This window comes from Eleutherodactylus coqui, chromosome 1 (assembly GCF_035609145.1).
Source record: "Eleutherodactylus coqui strain aEleCoq1 chromosome 1, aEleCoq1.hap1, whole genome shotgun sequence".
In the NCBI taxonomy this organism is placed as follows: domain Eukaryota; kingdom Metazoa; phylum Chordata; class Amphibia; order Anura; family Eleutherodactylidae; genus Eleutherodactylus; species Eleutherodactylus coqui.
In genome coordinates this window covers 3,975,688-3,993,417 of record NC_089837.1, presented here as the reverse complement: position 1 = coordinate 3,993,417, position 17,730 = coordinate 3,975,688, and the positions used below count along the sequence as shown (strand labels likewise).

At 56.1% G+C, this 17,730-nt stretch overlaps 1 protein-coding gene and 1 pseudogene across 1 annotated transcript; one reads left to right on the top strand and one right to left on the bottom strand.

Moving 5' to 3' along the window:
• LOC136617211 (zinc finger protein 665-like) overlaps nucleotides 1–17,730 on the top strand; it is a 515,737-nt pseudogene that overhangs the window by 45,599 nt on the left and 452,408 nt on the right.
• LOC136618014 (gastrula zinc finger protein XlCGF66.1-like) lies at nucleotides 8,037–10,385 on the bottom strand. Its single transcript, XM_066594298.1, has 3 exons — nucleotides 10,226–10,385; nucleotides 10,047–10,154; nucleotides 8,037–9,975 (listed from the first exon to the last, which is right to left on the bottom strand). The coding sequence occupies exons 1-3, from the start codon at nucleotides 10,295–10,297 to the stop codon at nucleotides 9,841–9,843; spliced, it is 315 nt and encodes a 104-aa protein (XP_066450395.1). The 5' UTR covers nucleotides 10,298–10,385; the 3' UTR covers nucleotides 8,037–9,840.

Here is a 17,730-nt window from a genome sequence, read left to right as displayed (position 1 = left end):
CCTGGTGACCCTGCCTCCAGCATGGCGGCCGCACACACATCCCGCTGGCCCTCTACAAACTCCCACTTCTCTTACCCGGTGACCCCGCCTCCAGCATGGCGGCCGCGTACACATCCCTCTACATCCTCCCACTGCTCTTACCTGGTGACCCCGCCTCCAGCATGGCGGCCGCGTACACATCCCTCTACATACTCCCACTCCTCTTACCTGGTGACCCCGCCTCCATCATGGCGGCCGCGTACACATCCCGCCAGCCCTCTGCATACTCCCACTCCTCTTACCTGGTGACCCCACCTCCAGCATGGCGGCTGCGTACACATCCCTCTACATACTCCCACTCCTCTTACCTGGTGACCCCGCCTCCAGCATGGCGGCTGCGTACACAGCCCTCTACATTCTCCCACCCCTCTTACCTGGTGACCCCGCCTATAACATGGCGGCCATGTACACATCCCTCTACATACTCCCACCCCTCTTAGCTGGTGACCCCGCCTACAGCATGGCGGCCCCATACACATCCCTCTACATACTCCCACTCCTCTTACCTGGTGACCCCGCCTCCAGCATGGCGGCCGTGTACATATCCCTCTACATACTCCCACTCCTCTTACCTAGTGACCAGGCCTCTAGCATGGCGGCCGCGTACACATCCCTCTACATACTCCCACTCCTCTTACCTGGTGACCCCGCCTCCAGCATGGCGGCCGCGTACACATCCCGCCGGCCCTCTACATCCTCCCACTCCTCTTACCTGGTGACCCCGCCTCCAGCATGGCGGCCGCGTACACATCCCTCTACATACTCCCACTCCTCTTACCTGGTGAACCCGCCTCCAGCATGGCAGCCGCGTACACATCCCTCTACATACTCCCACTCCTTTTACCTGGTGACCCCGCCTCCAGCATGGCGGCCGCGTACACATCCCTCTACATATTCCCACTCCTCTTACCTGGTGACCCCGCCTCCAGCATGGCGGCCGCGTACACATCCCTCTACACACTCCCACTCCTCTTACCTGGTGACCCCGCCTCCAGCATGGCGGCCGCGTACACATCCCTCTACATCCTCCCACTCCTCTTACCTGGTGAACCCGCCTCCAGCATGGCAGCCGCGTACACATCCCTCTACATACTCCCACTCCTCTTACCTGGTGACCCCGCCTCCAGCATGGCGGCCGCGTACACATCCCTCTACATACTCCCACTCCTCTGACTTGGTGACCCCGCCTCCAGCATGGCGGCCGCGTACACATCCCGCCGGCCCTCTACATACTCCCACTCCTCTTACCTTGTGACCCCGCCTCCAGCATGGCGGCCGCGTACACATCCCGCCGGCCCTCTACATACTCCCTCTCCTCTTACCTTGTGACCCCGCCTCCAGCATGGCGGCCGCGTACACATCCCTCTACATACTCCCACTCCTCTTACCAGTTGACCCCGCCTCCAGCATGGCGGCCGCGTACACATCCCTCTATATCCTCCCACTCCTCTTACCTGGTGACCCCGCCTCCAGCATGGCGGCCGCGTACACATCCCGCCGGCCCTCTACATCCTCCCACTCCTCTTACCTGGTGACCCCGCCTCCAGCATGGCGGCCGCGTACACATCCCTCTACATACTCCCACTCCTCTTACCTGGTGAACCCGCCTCCAGCATGGCAGCCGCGTACACATGCCAGCGGCTCTCTACAAACTCCCACTCCTCTTCCCTGGTGACCCCGCCTCCAGCATGGCGGCCGCGTACACATCCCTCTACATCCTCCCACTCCTCTTACCTGGTGACCCTGCCTCCAGCATGGCGGCCGCACACACATCCCGCTGGCCCTCTACAAACTCCCACTTCTCTTACCCGGTGACCCCGCCTCCAGCATGGCGGCCGCGTACACATCCCTCTACATCCTCCCACTGCTCTTACCTGGTGACCCCGCCTCCAGCATGGCGGCCGCGTACACATCCCTCTACATACTCCCACTCCTCTTACCTGGTGACCCCGCCTCCATCATGGCGGCCGCGTACACATCCCGCCAGCCCTCTGCATACTCCCACTCCTCTTACCTGGTGACCCCACCTCCAGCATGGCGGCTGCGTACACATCCCTCTACATACTCCCACTCCTCTTACCTGGTGACCCCGCCTCCAGCATGGCGGCTGCGTACACAGCCCTCTACATTCTCCCACCCCTCTTACCTGGTGACCCCGCCTATAACATGGCGGCCATGTACACATCCCTCTACATACTCCCACCCCTCTTAGCTGGTGACCCCACCTCCAGCATGGCGGCCGTGTACATATCCCTCTACATACTCCCACTCCTCTTACCTAGTGACCCCGCCTACAGCATGGCGGCCCCATACACATCCCTCTACATACTCCCACTCCTCTTACCTGGTGACCCCGCCTCCAGCATGGCGGCCGTGTACATATCCCTCTACATACTCCCACTCCTCTTACCTAGTGACCAGGCCTCTAGCATGGCGGCCGCGTACACATCCCTCTACATACTCCCACTCCTCTTACCTGGTGACCCCGCCTCCAGCATGGCGGCCGCGTACACATCCCGCCGGCCCTCTACATCCTCCCACTCCTCTTACCTGGTGACCCCGCCTCCAGCATGGCGGCCGCGTACACATCCCTCTACATACTCCCACTCCTCTTACCTGGTGAACCCGCCTCCAGCATGGCAGCCGCGTACACATCCCTCTACATACTCCCACTCCTTTTACCTGGTGACCCCGCCTCCAGCATGGCGGCCGCGTACACATCCCTCTACATATTCCCACTCCTCTTACCTGGTGACCCCGCCTCCAGCATGGCGGCCGCGTACACATCCCTCTACACACTCCCACTCCTCTTACCTGGTGACCCCGCCTCCAGCATGGCGGCCGCGTACACATCCCTCTACATACTCCCACTCCTCTGACTTGGTGACCCCGCCTCCAGCATGGCGGCCGCGTACACATCCCGCCGGCCCTCTACATACTCCCACTCCTCTTACCTTGTGACCCCGCCTCCAGCATGGCGGCCGCGTACACATCCCGCCGGCCCTCTACATACTCCCTCTCCTCTTACCTTGTGACCCCGCCTCCAGCATGGCGGCCGCGTACACATCCCTCTACATACTCCCACTCCTCTTACCAGTTGACCCCGCCTCCAGCATGGCGGCCGCGTACACATCCCTCTATATCCTCCCACTCCTCTTACCTGGTGACCCCGCCTCCAGCTTGGCGGCCGCGAACACATCCCGCCGGCCCACTACATACTCCCACTCCTCTTACCTGGTGACCCCGCCTCCAGCATGGCGGCCGCGTACACATCCCTCTACATACTCACACTCCTCTTACCTGGTGACCCTGCCTGCAGCTTGGCGGCCGCGTACACATCCCGCCGGCCCTCTACATACTCCCACTCCTCTTACCAGTTGACCCCGCCTCCAGCATGGCGGCCGCGTACACATCCCTCTATATCCTCCCACTCCTCTTACCTGGTGACCCCGCCTCCAGCTTGGCGGCCGCGAACACATCCCGCCGGCCCACTACATACTCCCACTCCTCTTACCTGGTGACCCCGCCTCCATCATGGCGGCCGCGTACACATCCCTCTACATACTCGCACTCCTCTTACCTGGTGACCCTGCCTCCAGCATGGCGGCCGCGTACACATCCCTCTACATCCTCCCACTCCTCTTACCTGGTGAACCCGCCTCCAGCATGGCAGCCGCGTACACATCCCTCTACATACTCCCACTCCTCTTACCTGGTGACCCCGCCTCCAGCATGGCGGCCGCGTACACATCCCTCTACATACTCCCACTCCTCTGACTTGGTGACCCCGCCTCCAGCATGGCGGCCGCGTACACATCCCGCCGGCCCTCTACATACTCCCACTCCTCTTACCTTGTGACCCCGCCTCCAGCATGGCGGCCGCGTACACATCCCGCCGGCCCTCTACATACTCCCTCTCCTCTTACCTTGTGACCCCGCCTCCAGCATGGCGGCCGCGTACACATCCCTCTACATACTCCCACTCCTCTTACCAGTTGACCCCGCCTCCAGCATGGCCGCCGCGTACACATCCCTCTATATCCTCCCACTCCTCTTACCTGGTGACCCCGCCTCCAGCTTGGCGGCCGCGAACACATCCCGCCGGCCCACTACATACTCCCACTCCTCTTACCTGGTGACCCCGCCTCCAGCATGGCGGCCGCGTACACATCCCTCTACATACTCACACTCCTCTTACCTGGTGACCCTGCCTGCAGCTTGGCGGCCGCGTACACATCCCGCCGGCCCTCTACATACTCCCACTCCTCTTACCAGTTGACCCCGCCTCCAGCATGGCGGCCGCGTACACATCCCTCTATATCCTCCCACTCCTCTTACCTGGTGACCCCGCCTCCAGCTTGGCGGCCGCGAACACATCCCGCCGGCCCACTACATACTCCCACTCCTCTTACCTGGTGACCCCGCCTCCATCATGGCGGCCGCGTACACATCCCTCTACATACTCGCACTCCTCTTACCTGGTGACCCTGCCTCCAGCATGGCGGCCGCGTACACATCCCTCTACATACTCCCACTCCTCTTACCTGGTGACCCCGCCTCCAGCATGGCGGCCCCGTACACATCCCTCTACATCCTCCCACTCCTTTTACCTGGTGACGCCGCCTCCAGCATGGCGGCCCCGTACACATCCCGCCGGCCCTCTACATACTCCCACTCCTCTTACCTGGTGACCCCGCCTCCAGCATGGCGGCCGCGTACACATCCCGCCGGCCCTCTACATCCTCCCACTCCTCTTACCTGGTGACCCCGCCTCCAGCATGGCGGCCGCGTACATATCCCTCTACATACTCCCACTCCTCTTACCTGGTGAACCCGCCTCCAGCATGGCAGCCGCGTACACATCCCTCTACATACTCCCACTCCTCTTATCTGGTGACCACGCCTCCAGCATGGCGGCCGCGTACACATCCCTCTACATATTCCCACTCCTCTTACCTAGTGACCAGGCCTCCAGCATGGCGGCCGCGTACACATCCCTCTACATACTCCCACTCCTCTTACCTCGTGACCCCGCCTCCAGCATGGCGGCTGCGTACACATCCCTCTACATACTCCCACTCCTCTGACTTGGTGACCCCGCCTCCAGCATGGCGGCCGCGTACACATCCCGCCGGCCCTCTACATACTCCCACTCCTCTTACCTTGTGACCCCGCCTCCAGCATGGCGGCCGCGTACACATCCCGCCGGCCCTCTACATACTCCCTCTTCTCTTACCTTGTGACCCCGCCTCCAGCATGGCGGCCGCGTACACATCCCTCTACATACTCCCACTCCTCTTACCAGTTGACCCCGCCTCCAGCATGGCGGCCGCGTACACATCCCTCTATATCCTCCCACTCCTCTTACCTGGTGACCCCGCCTCCAGCTTGGCGGCCCCGTACACATCCCGCCGGCCCACTACATACTCCCACTCCTCTTACCTGGTGACCCCGCCTCCAGCATGGCGGCCGCGTACACATCCCTCTACATACTCACACTCCTCTTACCTGGTGACCCTGCCTGCAGCTTGGCGGCCGCGTACACATCCCTCTACATCCTCCCACCCCTCTTACCTGGTGACCCCACCTCCAGCATGGCGGCCATGTACACATCCCGCCGGCCCTCTACATACTCCCACTCCTCTTACCTGGTGACCCCGCCTCCAGCATGGCGGCCGCGTACACATCCCTCTACATACTCCCACTCCTCTTACCTGGTGACCCCGCCTCCAGCATGGCGGCCGCGTACACATCCCTCTACATATTCCCACTCCTCTTACCTAGTGACCAGGCCTCCAGCATGGCGGCCGCGTACACATCCCTCTACATACTCCCACTCCTCTTACCTCGTGACCCCGCCTCCAGCATGGCGGCTGCGTACACATCCCTCTACATACTCCCACTCCTCTGACTTGGTGACCCCGCCTCCAGCATGGCGGCCGCGTACACATCCCGCCGGCCCTCTACATACTCCCACTCCTCTTACCTTGTGACCCCGCCTCCAGCATGGCGGCCGCGTACACATCCCGCCGGCCCTCTACATACTCCATCTCCTCTTACCTTGTGACCCCGCCTCCAGCATGGCGGCCGCGTACACATCCCTCTACATCCTCCCACTCCTCTTACCAGTTGACCCCGCCTCCAGCATGGTGGCCGCGTACACATCCCTCTATATCCTCCCACTCCTCTTACCTGGTGACCCCGCCTCCAGCTTGGTGGCCGCGAACACATCCCGCCGGCCCTCTACATACTCCCACTCCTCTTACCTGGTGACCCCGCCTCCAGCATGGCGGCCCCGTACACATCCCTCTACATCCTCCCACTCCTCTTACCTGGTGACCCCGCCTCCAGCATAGCGGCCCCCGTACACATCCCTCTATATCCTCCCACTCCTCTTACCTGGTGACCCCGCCTCCAGCATGGCGGCCGCGTACACATCCCTCTACATACTCCCACTCCTCTTACCTGGTGACCCCGCCTCCAGCATGGCGGCCCCGTACACATCCCGCCGGCCCTCTACATACTCCCACTCCTCTTACCTGGTGACCCCGCCTCCAGCATGGCGGCCGCGTACACATCCCGCCGGCCCTCTATATACTCCCACTCCTCTAACCTGGTGACCCCGCCTCCAGCATGGCGGCCCCGTACTCATCCCTCTACATCCTCCCACTCCTCTTACCTGGTGACCCCGCCTCCAGCATGGCGGCCGCGTACACATCCCGCCGGCCCTCTACATACTCCCACTCCTCTTACCTGGTGACCCCGCCTCCAGCATGGCGGCCCCGTACACATCCCGCCGGCCCTCTACATACTCCCACTTCTCTTACCTGGTGACCCCGCCTCCAGCATGGCGGCCCCGTACACATCCCTCTACATCCTCCCACTCCTCTTACCTGGTGACCCCGCCTCCAGCATGGCGGCCCCGTACACATCCCTCTACATCCTCCCACTCCTCTAACCTGGTGACCCCGCCTCCAGCATGGCGGCCCCGTACACATCCCTCTACATCCTCCCACTCCTCTTACCTGGTGACCCCGCCTCCAGCATGGCGGCCCCGTACACATCTTGCCGGCCCTGTATATACTCCCACTCCTCTTACCTGGTGACCCCGCCTCCAGCATGGCGGCCGCGTACACATCCCGCCGGCCCTCTACATACTCCCACCCCTCTTACCTGGTGACCCCGCCTCCAGCATGGCGGCCCCGTACACATCCCTCTACATCCTCCCACTCCTCTCACCTGGTGACCCCGCCTCAAGCATGGCGGCCCCGTACACATCCCGCCGGCCCTCTACATCCTCCCACTCCTCTTACCTGGTGACCCCGCCTCCAGCATGGCGGCCCCGTACACATCCCTCTACATCCTCCCACTCCTCTTACCTGGTGGCCCCGCCTCCAGCATGGCGGCCGCGTACACATCCCGCCGGCCCTCTACATACTCCCACTCCTCTTACCTGGTGGCCCCGCCTCCATCATGGCGGCCCCGTACACATCCCTCTACATCCTCCCACTCCTCTTACCTGGTGATCCCGCCTCCAGCATGGCGGCCCCGTACACATCCCGCCGGCCCTCTACATACTCCCACCCCTCTTACCTGGTGACCCCGCCTCCAGCATGGCGGCCGCGTACACATCCCTCTACATACTCCCACTCCTCTTACCTGGTGGCCCCGCCTCCAGCATGGCGGCCCCGTACACATCCCTCTACATCCTCCCACTCCTCTTACCTGGTGACCCCGCCTCCAGCATGGCGGACACATACACATCCCTCTACATACTCCCACCCCTCTTACCTGGTGACCCCGCCTCCAGCATGGCGGCCCCGTACACATCCCTCTACATCCTCCCACTCCTCTTACCTGGTGGCCCCGCCTCCAGCATGGCGGCCCCGTACACATCCCTCTACATACTCCCACTCCTCTTACCTGGTGGCCCCGCCTCCAGCATGGCGGCCCTGTACACATCCCGACGGCCCTCTACATCCTCCCACCCCTCTTACCTGGTGGCCCCGCCTCCAGCATGGCGGCCGCGTACACATCCCGCCGGCCCTCTACATACTCCCACCCCTCTTACCTGGTGACCCCGCCTCCAGCATGGCGGCCGCGTACACATCCCTCTACATACTCCCACTCCTCTTACCTGGTGACCCCGCCTCCAGCATGGCGGCCGCGTACACATCCTGCTGGCCCTCTACATCCTCCCACTCCTCTTACCTGGTGACCCCGCCTCCAGCATGGCGCCCCGTACACATCCCTCTACATACTCCCACTCCTCTTACCTGGTGACCCCGCCTCCAGCATGGTGGCCGCGTACACATCCCGCCGGCCCTCTACATACTCCCACTCCTCTTACCTGGTGACCCCGCCTCCAGCATGGCGGCCCCGTACACATCCCGCCGGCCCTCTACATCCTCCCACTCCTCTTACCTGGTGACCCCGCCTCCAGCATGGCGGCCCCGTACACATCCCGCCGGCCCTCTACATCCTCCCACTCCTCTTACCTGGTGAGCCCGCCTCCAGCATGGCGGCCCCGTACACATCCCGCCGGCCCTCTACATCCTCCCACTCCTCTTACCTGGTGGCCCCGCCTCCAGCATGGCGGCCGCGTACACATCCCTCTACATCCTCCCACTCCTCTTACCTGGTGACCCCGCCTCCAGCATGGCGGCCCCGTACACATCCCTCTACATACTCCCACTCCTCTTACCTGGTGACCCCGCCTCCAGCATGGCGGCCCCGTACACATCCCGCCGGCCCTCTACATACTCCCACTCCTCTTACCTGGTGATCCCGCCTCCAGCATGGCGGCCCCGTACACATCCCTCTACATCCTCCCACTCCTCTTACCTGGTGACCCCGCCTCCAGCATGGCGGCCCCGTACACATCCCTCTACATACTCCCACTCCTCTTACCTGGTGACCCCGCCTCCAGCATGGCGGCCCCGTACACATCCCGCCGGCCCTCTACATCCTCCCACTCCTCTTACCTGGTGACCCCGCCTCCAGCATGGCGGCCCCGTACACATCCCGCCGGCCCTCTACATACTCCCACTCCTCTTACCTGGTGGCCCCGCCTCCAGCATGGCGGCCCCGTACACATCCCTCTACATACTCCCACTCCTCTTACCTGGTGACCCCGCCTCCAGCATGGCGGCCCCGTACACATCCCTCTACATCCTCCCACTCCTCTTACCTGGTGGCCCCGCCTCCAGCATGGCGGCCCCGTACACATCCCTCTACATCCTCCCACTCCTCTTACCTGGTGGCCCCGCCTCCAGCATGGCGGCCCCGTACACATCCCGCTGACCCTCTACATACTCCCACTCCTCTTACCTGGTGGCCCCGCCTCCAGCATGGCGGCCCCGTACACACCCCTCTACATACTCCCACTCCTCTTACCTGGTGACCCCGCCTCCAGCATGGCGGCCCCGTACACATCCCGCCGGCCCTCTACATACTCCCACCCCTCTTACCTGGTGGCCCCGCCTCCAGCATGGCGGCCCCGTACACATCCCTCTACATCCTCCCACTCCTCTTACCTGGTGACCCCGCCTCCAGCATGGCGGCCCCGTACACATCCCGCCGGCCCTCTACATCCTCCCACCCCTCTTACCTGGTGGCCCCGCCTCCAGCATGGCGGCCGCGTACACATCCCACCGGCCCTCTACATACTCCCACTCCTCTTACCTGGTGGCCCCGCCTCCAGCATGGCGGCCCCGTACACATCCCGCCGGCCCTCTACATCCTCCCACTCCTCTTACCTGGTGGCCCCGCCTCCAGCATGGCGGCCCCGTACACACCCCTCTACATCCTCCCACTCCTCTTACCTGGTGGCCCCGCCTCCAGCATGGCGGCCCCGTACACATCCCGCCGGCCCTCTACATACTCCCACTCCTCCATGGAGAAATAGACGGCCACATCCTGACACCTTATAGGAACCTGACAACACAATATCCAGTCATCAGCCAGAGCCCCCCGCTAGAATGTCCCCCCACATTCCCCGCAGTCACCTCTCCTGTCAGCAGCTCCGTCATCTTGTTGGTGAGTTCTAGAAGCTTCTGGATCAGGGAGTGAGGATGGATGATGGGAGTCGCTGTCTTCTTCACTGCTGTGTACTCCTGTGGATGGAGGGAGACGCTCAGGGATGGCACAAATACAAGACAGATGGGAGGAATGGAGGGAAGTTCACCTCTCCGGTCAGCAGGTAGATGATCTCCCAGGTGACGGCTAATATCCTTCCGCTCATCTCCGTGCCGTCCATCGGGGCCTGAGGAGAGAGAGGTCACAGGGTACCGGCTGATAACAGAGAGCGCAACCCCTGTACTGCTGTATATATATATCCTCTGATACCGGCTGATAACAGAGAGCGCAACCCCTGTACTGCTGTATATATATATCCTCTGATACCGGCTTATAACAGAGAGCGCAACCTGCATGTCAGCTTACTGTACTGCTGTGTATATATATATATATCCTCTGATACCGGCTGATAACAGAGAGAACAACTCCCATGTCAACTTACTGTACTACTGTATATATATCCTCTGATACCACCTGTTAACAGAGAGAACAGCCCCCAATGTCAGCTTACTGAACTTCTATATATATATATCCTGTGATACCGGCTGATAACAGGGAGGACAGCACACCAGGACCTGCTCTGTAGATCTTTTATTATAAAATTAAAAAACATAACAGCAACAAAACAGACCCTCCTCACGGCTCACAGAGACAATGACCAAATACAAATTATTAATACTAAATACAAAAGTCCGGCTCTCGGTCAACGAAACTTGTCCTTAAATTATAACTAAACGGTCCTTCTGGTCAGGCTAACATACCGCACACACTACACACCATCCAAACCATCACAACCTATAGAATCTGCAACTGAAGAAAACATGAAAAACGGGATACTAAACTAAGGGTTTGGGGGAGCAGACAAAATAAAGCTATATTTAACACCCTAACTCAAGGGATCCAGTCTGACCTAATCCAGACCTGCTGCGGTCCAAATTATAATGAGCTAAGAACAAACCAAAATAAACAGCACATAAATGAGGGGGGAAAAACTAAGAAATCTTATCAATATAACTGACCTTAAAAGGGGTTGTCCCACGCCGAAACGGGTTTTTTTTTTTCAACCCCCCCCCCCCGTTCGGCGCGAGACAACCCCGATGCAGGGGTTAAAAAAGAACACCGCACAGTGCTTACCTGAATCCCCGCGCTCCGGTGACTTCTTACTTACCTGCTGAAGATGGCCGCCGGGATCTTCTCCCTCGGTGGACCGCAGGGCTTCTGTGCGGTCCATTGCCGATTCCAGCCTCCTGATTGGCTGGAATCGGCACGTGACGGGGTGGAGCTACACGGAGCCGGCATCCTGCACGAGCGGCCCCATTGAGAAAAGCAGAAGACCCGGACTGCGCAAGCGCGTCTAATTTGGCCATTAGATGCCGAAAATTAGGCGGGATCCATGGAAACGAGGACGCCAGCAACGGAGCAGGTAAGTGAAAAACTTCTTATAACTTCTGTATGGCTCATAATTAATGCACAATGTACATTACAAAGTGCATTAATATGGCCATACAGAAGTGTATAGACCCACTTGCTATCGTGAGACAACCCCTTTAAACCATCGTTCTGTATTTTTTTTTTTTTCTTTTTTCAAATTTTTTTTCTTTTTTTGGGTTTTTTATTTTTTTATTATTTTTTTTTAATATATAAATGCACACAAAACTAAAATGAAATCAATTATCCCAACTATTCCTGAGCTAATTCCCCGCCACCACACACCCAGCACTCCACCCATACAGTGCAGCCTGGGGGCCATGCCTGCATCCCAAGTCCGTGCCCAATGTTTCTGTTCAGGACGGGGCAAGCTGCACCGCATTACACGCCCCCCTCATGTGATCAGGGGGCAGGGTGACTTCTCTATTACGTAGTCTCTGTTGAAGGTGAGCTGGATATGGTTTTCTCCAGCAGGTTTCGGGGTATTTTGTAGCTTCCAAATTGTATAGTGTGCACACATCATCGACCAGATCAGACACAAATGCTGGTCTAAACCGGGAGAGTCTCATATCCAAAATGGCTCTGGAGAGAAACACCCAGACAGCCCCTTTTATTGCAAGACATACAATGGGCGTGCAACAGGTTACATCAGTAACATATAGAATTCTCATTTGTCGGATCATATAGAATCCCCCACTCCTTCCTGCCCACCTTCTCTCAACTCCAATGTATAAGCAAGTCTTTGTCTTACAAACATGTGCTCAAATCTGAAACTGAAAGTAGATATCTCTTTGTTGAAGAAGATTCTGTGTGGGGGATGGGGAGGACTGGGAAAACACTCAAGATGAACACAAGCAATAACATAACACTGTGATTTAACTCTTTCCTTATGCAGCAGAGTTCCACATTAGGCTGAAGTCACAAAACACACATAATACGTCTAGTTTAGTACAAATCAATAGACATTTTACACTGACTAATCATCATGTCTATCACAATCCCCCCTTAAAATGTCTATCCTCTAATTCTCTATCTAATGTTCACAGTTCTCTGCGCATGAGCCTATAACTGGAGCGCGTTGAAGGTTCGATTTAGGGTCTTCAAGGGGGTGTAGGACTTGTCCACTCCTTCTGGGGATGCATCCAGCGAACTCATGGTGGGAGCGGCTTTTCCAGCATCCGTTTCACAGGTCTCTCTGACACAGGGGATAACACAGCAGACTAGAACAGAAAAGGTAATCATCAGTTCACATACAACAGCAACGCCCGTCTGTGCCAGGATCCTTTACCACCCGCTCATCCATGGCGAGTGCTGGTCCCAAAAGTTAGCTCTTTTTAGTTAGTGCGGTCAGCTTCTTAATGGCAACTGCGTCTTTACCCGCGGGTCACGTGTCGTCTAGGATGTAGGTACAACAAGTCTCCCCTATCATCTTACAGACACTCCCCTTTTTAGCTAAAGTCATATCTAAGGCCATTCTATTTTGAAAAGTCATAGTCGAGGTAGGTCCTATTGGTCGACTAGTCCCTATAAGGCGTCTCTAGTATAATTTATAAACCACTGCTAATTATAATAAACATAATTAATCCAATCAACGTTTATTTACCATAATGATCAGGAAAATGGACTCGAATCTAGTTTAACTTGGTCTCTAATTTTTTTTTTTTTAAACTCGTCAGGTACCCCCCTTGGCTATCCTATGACGTCAATGTACACGTGTAGATCAAAACTACCACCAGGGGTCTCTCTTCTCGCTCTAGTATAATGTTACAATACTAGTAGCGTGCACAGGTACGCACGGCCTGGGACTCCCTAATCTTCACCCACACCAATGTCCCTCCTGGAGATAGCCCTGATGGTGGACACGTCCAGGTCGCCTCACCCTGACCCTACACTACCTAGTGACAAGACTGGAAGGAACCGCCGTACCTATGCGGAAAACAAGGATAGACCAACATGACAGGATAACCACAAAACACAGACTGAGTTGGATCGAGATAAAGTAACTATTGGGGGTAACCTCATTATCCTCAATGTTGTCCGAAAGGGTGTGGAGGAGCATAAGGGCTTTACTAAGGCACACTCCCCTGTCCAATTACCCTCCAGGCGGGTCCTCTACCTCATGTCACTACAAAGCCAGTAAACGTCTCCTAAGGACTGAACCTGATTCTACATCCATTCCCCTCCTATCGTACCGTAGGAGGAGCAATACCCGTTGGTGAGTTCCCCAAAAATCTCCCTCCACCCTGCCCATTTGCCTGGCAGGTGTAGTTTCCAGGGTAGTCAGTAATACTCTCTCCGGTGCAAAACACTTAAGTAGTTATAGAGTATTCCTTCTTCCACTTCTCACGGACAGTGTAATTAGTGGAAATGTTCGTGAAGAGACTAATAAACCACTCTTCAGGATCTACCGGGAGATTTAGGGGGACCATCCCCGAGTGTAGTCGGGCACTACCGCACACGTAACAGTTAGACTTGTTGCTCCTGTTAGCATTGTACCTCATCAACTCCAACCAGAGATTCTGGTCAGAGTAGCCAGTCGCTACTGTCAAGGTGTCCTCAAAAGGTAGGGTCGGCTATGATCATCATGTTCGTCAAGGTCTTTATCTTACGGCGGAGGGGGTTAATTATGGGCACGGGACTAAGTGAAGGCTTCCATTCGGGTGCATCTACCATACCCCTTATTTTAAACTTCCCTAAGGGATCTGTCCTCCCGTACCGGTATGTCCCCAGACTGTAAGTCCCCCCCCCCCCCCCCGTCCCCCGGGCTTGGGATCTCCCATGGTTAGTGTAAAAACCGCATTAAAACCAAGCAACATACTAAGTTCAGCCTTCCAATACCTGCTGTCCTTATTATTCTCAAGGAGGGTTATACGACTAATTAGGGATTTCCCGCTCTTATCTTTCTTATTTAAGGCACTTCGCGGTTTATAGGACCAGTCTGTTCCTGCGTTCCATCCCACTAATCCCCAATAACGGCAGTCTTCTCCCCAGACGTTATCAGTGGCGCAAACATATTGTATTCCCCGGGTATGTAAGTCATATAACCAGCTGGACTGAGCTAAATCTGGCCTGCGGTGGGATCTTGCGCCTAGACACGGGACCACAGTACAATAGTCGAAGGAATATGCGGCTACTTGAGCATTGGACGAGTTATACCAGAAGGTAACCATACCCTCATATTCTTCCAACTAAGGATTCCAGTTGCCACCCTCCTCTCTCACTAGCCCTAACCAGAGTAATGTCTTTGGCACAACTAAGACTGGTCTCCCGGATCTGAAGCTTTCTTACAGTATGAAGCATGGATCCATGTAAGTCTTTCGGCTAGTTTCACAGCTGTGGCAGTAGTCAGAAACACCTGGTAGGGGCCATCAAATCGGGGCTCAGGAGGGTGCTTCCTGGGGAACTTCTTGACGCACACCCAATCCCCAGGCTGCAAGATATGTGTCCCAGTGTCTGCCTCTGAGTCTGGAAGAGAACACCTGTGCATAGGCTTTGGTTAGTTCTTTAACAACGGAAATCACATACTCAGTCAACACATCAGATTGTAATTGTAACTACTGAGGATAGTAACGACCTAGCCTTGGGGCTAGCCCAAACAATCTCGTAGGGAGATAATGTATAATCCCCCCTGGGTTCATATCTAACACTGTATAAGGCTATTGGATGACAGTCTTTCCAAAGTGGCGTCATTTTTAAGTATCTTACTTTTTAGCGTGCCACTACGTCTCTCCACCTTTCCACTACTCTAAAGATGGTAGAGTATGTAAAAGGCCTGGGATACACCCAGAGCAGACATGACATGTTACATTCACCTGCGAAGTTTATACCTCTGTCTGACTCTGAATCACCTCTGGTACCCCATATTCACAGTTTACCTCGTTCATGAGCTTCTTTGCGGTTACCTTCTTGTTTGCCTTGGTAACAGGGTCGGCCTCCAACCTGCAAAGACATCAACAACAACAAGCACGTATTCATACTTCCCAACAAGTGGGAGCTGAACGTAGTCAATTTGCAATCCCTGAAATGGGTAGAGTGGTCCCGGCAAGTGTGGTGTGGCAAATTTACTTCTGCCCTGACTCACCTATGGCATAGATCATGCTAAACCGGACAAATGATGCAGCAGCTACAGAGAACCTAGAAGTCGCCCGTCCTCTTTCAAGCGTCGTCGTCATTGCTGCTTTACTAGGTGGGTCTTTCCGTCCATCAGCTGGGCCATCATGGGATACAGGAACTGTGGTGGGCAAGTGCTGTTGACTGTCCACCACACGCTGTCCTGTTTCTGCTGCTCCCATATTAGTCCATTTATTCTTTCCTTCCTTGCTGGCTTGTAACTGTAAAGTCTTTAGCATATCAAATCCAAATTTTGTCAATGTCCAAAGTTTTTACCACTGACTCATGCTGTCAGTATCTTTCTTCTTTCTTCCACGGCTTGAGGGCCGCTGCCTTTGCTATGCTGTCGGCGAGGGTGTCGTCTCTCACTTCTCCAGTGTAGGAATCGGTGCAAACTCTCAACTTTATCAGGTAGAAGTAGGGCCTCCATGAGACTCTGCACCGCTGCACCATTCTCAATTGGTTGTCCTGCTAAGGTAAAAACTGTCTGTCCTTCCATATTGGGCCGTAATCATGAGCTATGCCAAATGCATACCAGGAGTCAGTGTAAATGGTTGCCGTCTTACCTCTCGCCACTCTACTCGCCTCAGTGAGGGCCTTCAATTCCGCTTCTTGTACTGTGACATGCGGAGGCAGAGCTTCTGCTTCTAGGACATCTTGTTGTGTGACCACTGCATATCCGATGTGGAGTCATCAATCCTCACCCTGGTACCATCTGCAAAAAGCTCAACATATGCATTATCAACAGAGGTTCCGGTAACTGTTTGCATACCTGCAGTTTCTTACTGTATTAGTACTAAATAATCGGTTTTTTTTAAACCCAATAGCTGATCTACAACACCTAGATCATCTATGACCCAGATCACCTATGCCTCCCCCCTTTTGAACCGGAATACTCAATGGAAAAAGAGTAATTGCGTTCACGTGGAGCCTCTTGTAGTGTTCACGCTCTGAGATGTTCTGTACCCCATGCTTCTCGTGGAGCCTGCTTTTTTATCGCATCGCACCCACTTGTCACGTTCACACTCTGCGATGCAATCTACCATTAGTCAGTCCTATTAACCTTCTTGAAGCAAAAGCGCGCAATTTTGTTTCCTGAGTATTTGGCCTGTAGCAGCGACGCCATGCTGCATTGGTAAGAATAAAGCATCACTGATGCTACACAATCACTGCGGCCGTGCGGATACAATCTAAAACCACAATGTCTGGTGATTTCTTAACCCTGACAGTGCCAGGGGGTGATGAGTACAGGCTCCGCCCCGGTGATGGTGGGGCTCCAACCTGTGCTGCAAACACCCGGCCGCTCCCCAGCCTTCTTCCTGTCTTGGCTCCTCGTTTGTTAATTGTACATGTTATCTAGCCTGGCCCCTCCCTCTCCTGAGATTATTGTGCTGTCGGCCAGTAGGGAAGCTCCACCCCCGCCGACCCTCTTTACTGCTACCTGTCTTCTGACCTCTGGCTTCCCTGACTATACTACCCGCCTGCTCCTCTGCACCATGAACTGATACCTACCTGTGTACCGACCTCTGGCTTCCCTGACTACACTACTTGCCTGCTCCTCTGTACCGTGAACTGATACCTACCTGTGGCTTCCCTGACTACACTACCTGCCTGCTCATCTGTACCGTGAACTGATACCTACCTGTGTATCGTTCTCTGGCTTCCCTGACTACACTACTTGGCTGCTCCTCTGTACCGTGAACTGATACCTACCTGTGTACCCACCTCTAGCTTCCCTGACTACACTACCTCCCTTCTCCTCTGTACCGTGAACTGATACCTACCTGTATACCGAACTCTGGCTTCCCTGACTACAGTACCTGTCTGCTCATCTGTACCGTGAACGGATACCTACCTGTGTACCGACCTCTGGCTTCCCTGACTACACTACCTGCCTGCTCTCTGTACTAAGGCTAATAATGAACTGAGGCTTGTAACAGAGGCCAAAAACAATAAAAAAGGATTGTGGGGCCAAAAGCAAAATAAAAGCCAAAGATGCTATTGGATGCTTACAGGATGAAAATGGTGAATTGGTTAAGAATGATGGTGAGAAGGACGAACTTTTAAATTCCTATT

Coding starts and splice junctions, on each gene's coding strand:
- LOC136618014 (XM_066594298.1), bottom strand. CDS start 10,297: ATGGACGGCACGGAGATGAGCGGAAGGATATTAGCCGTCACCTGGGAG. Junction 10,155..10,225: donor TCTACCTGCTGACCGGAGAG/GTGAACTTCCCT, acceptor CTCCATCCACAG/GAGTACACAGCAGTGAAGAA. Junction 9,976..10,046: donor CGGAGCTGCTGACAGGAGAG/GTGACTGCGGGG, acceptor TTGTGTTGTCAG/GTTCCTATAAGGTGTCAGGA.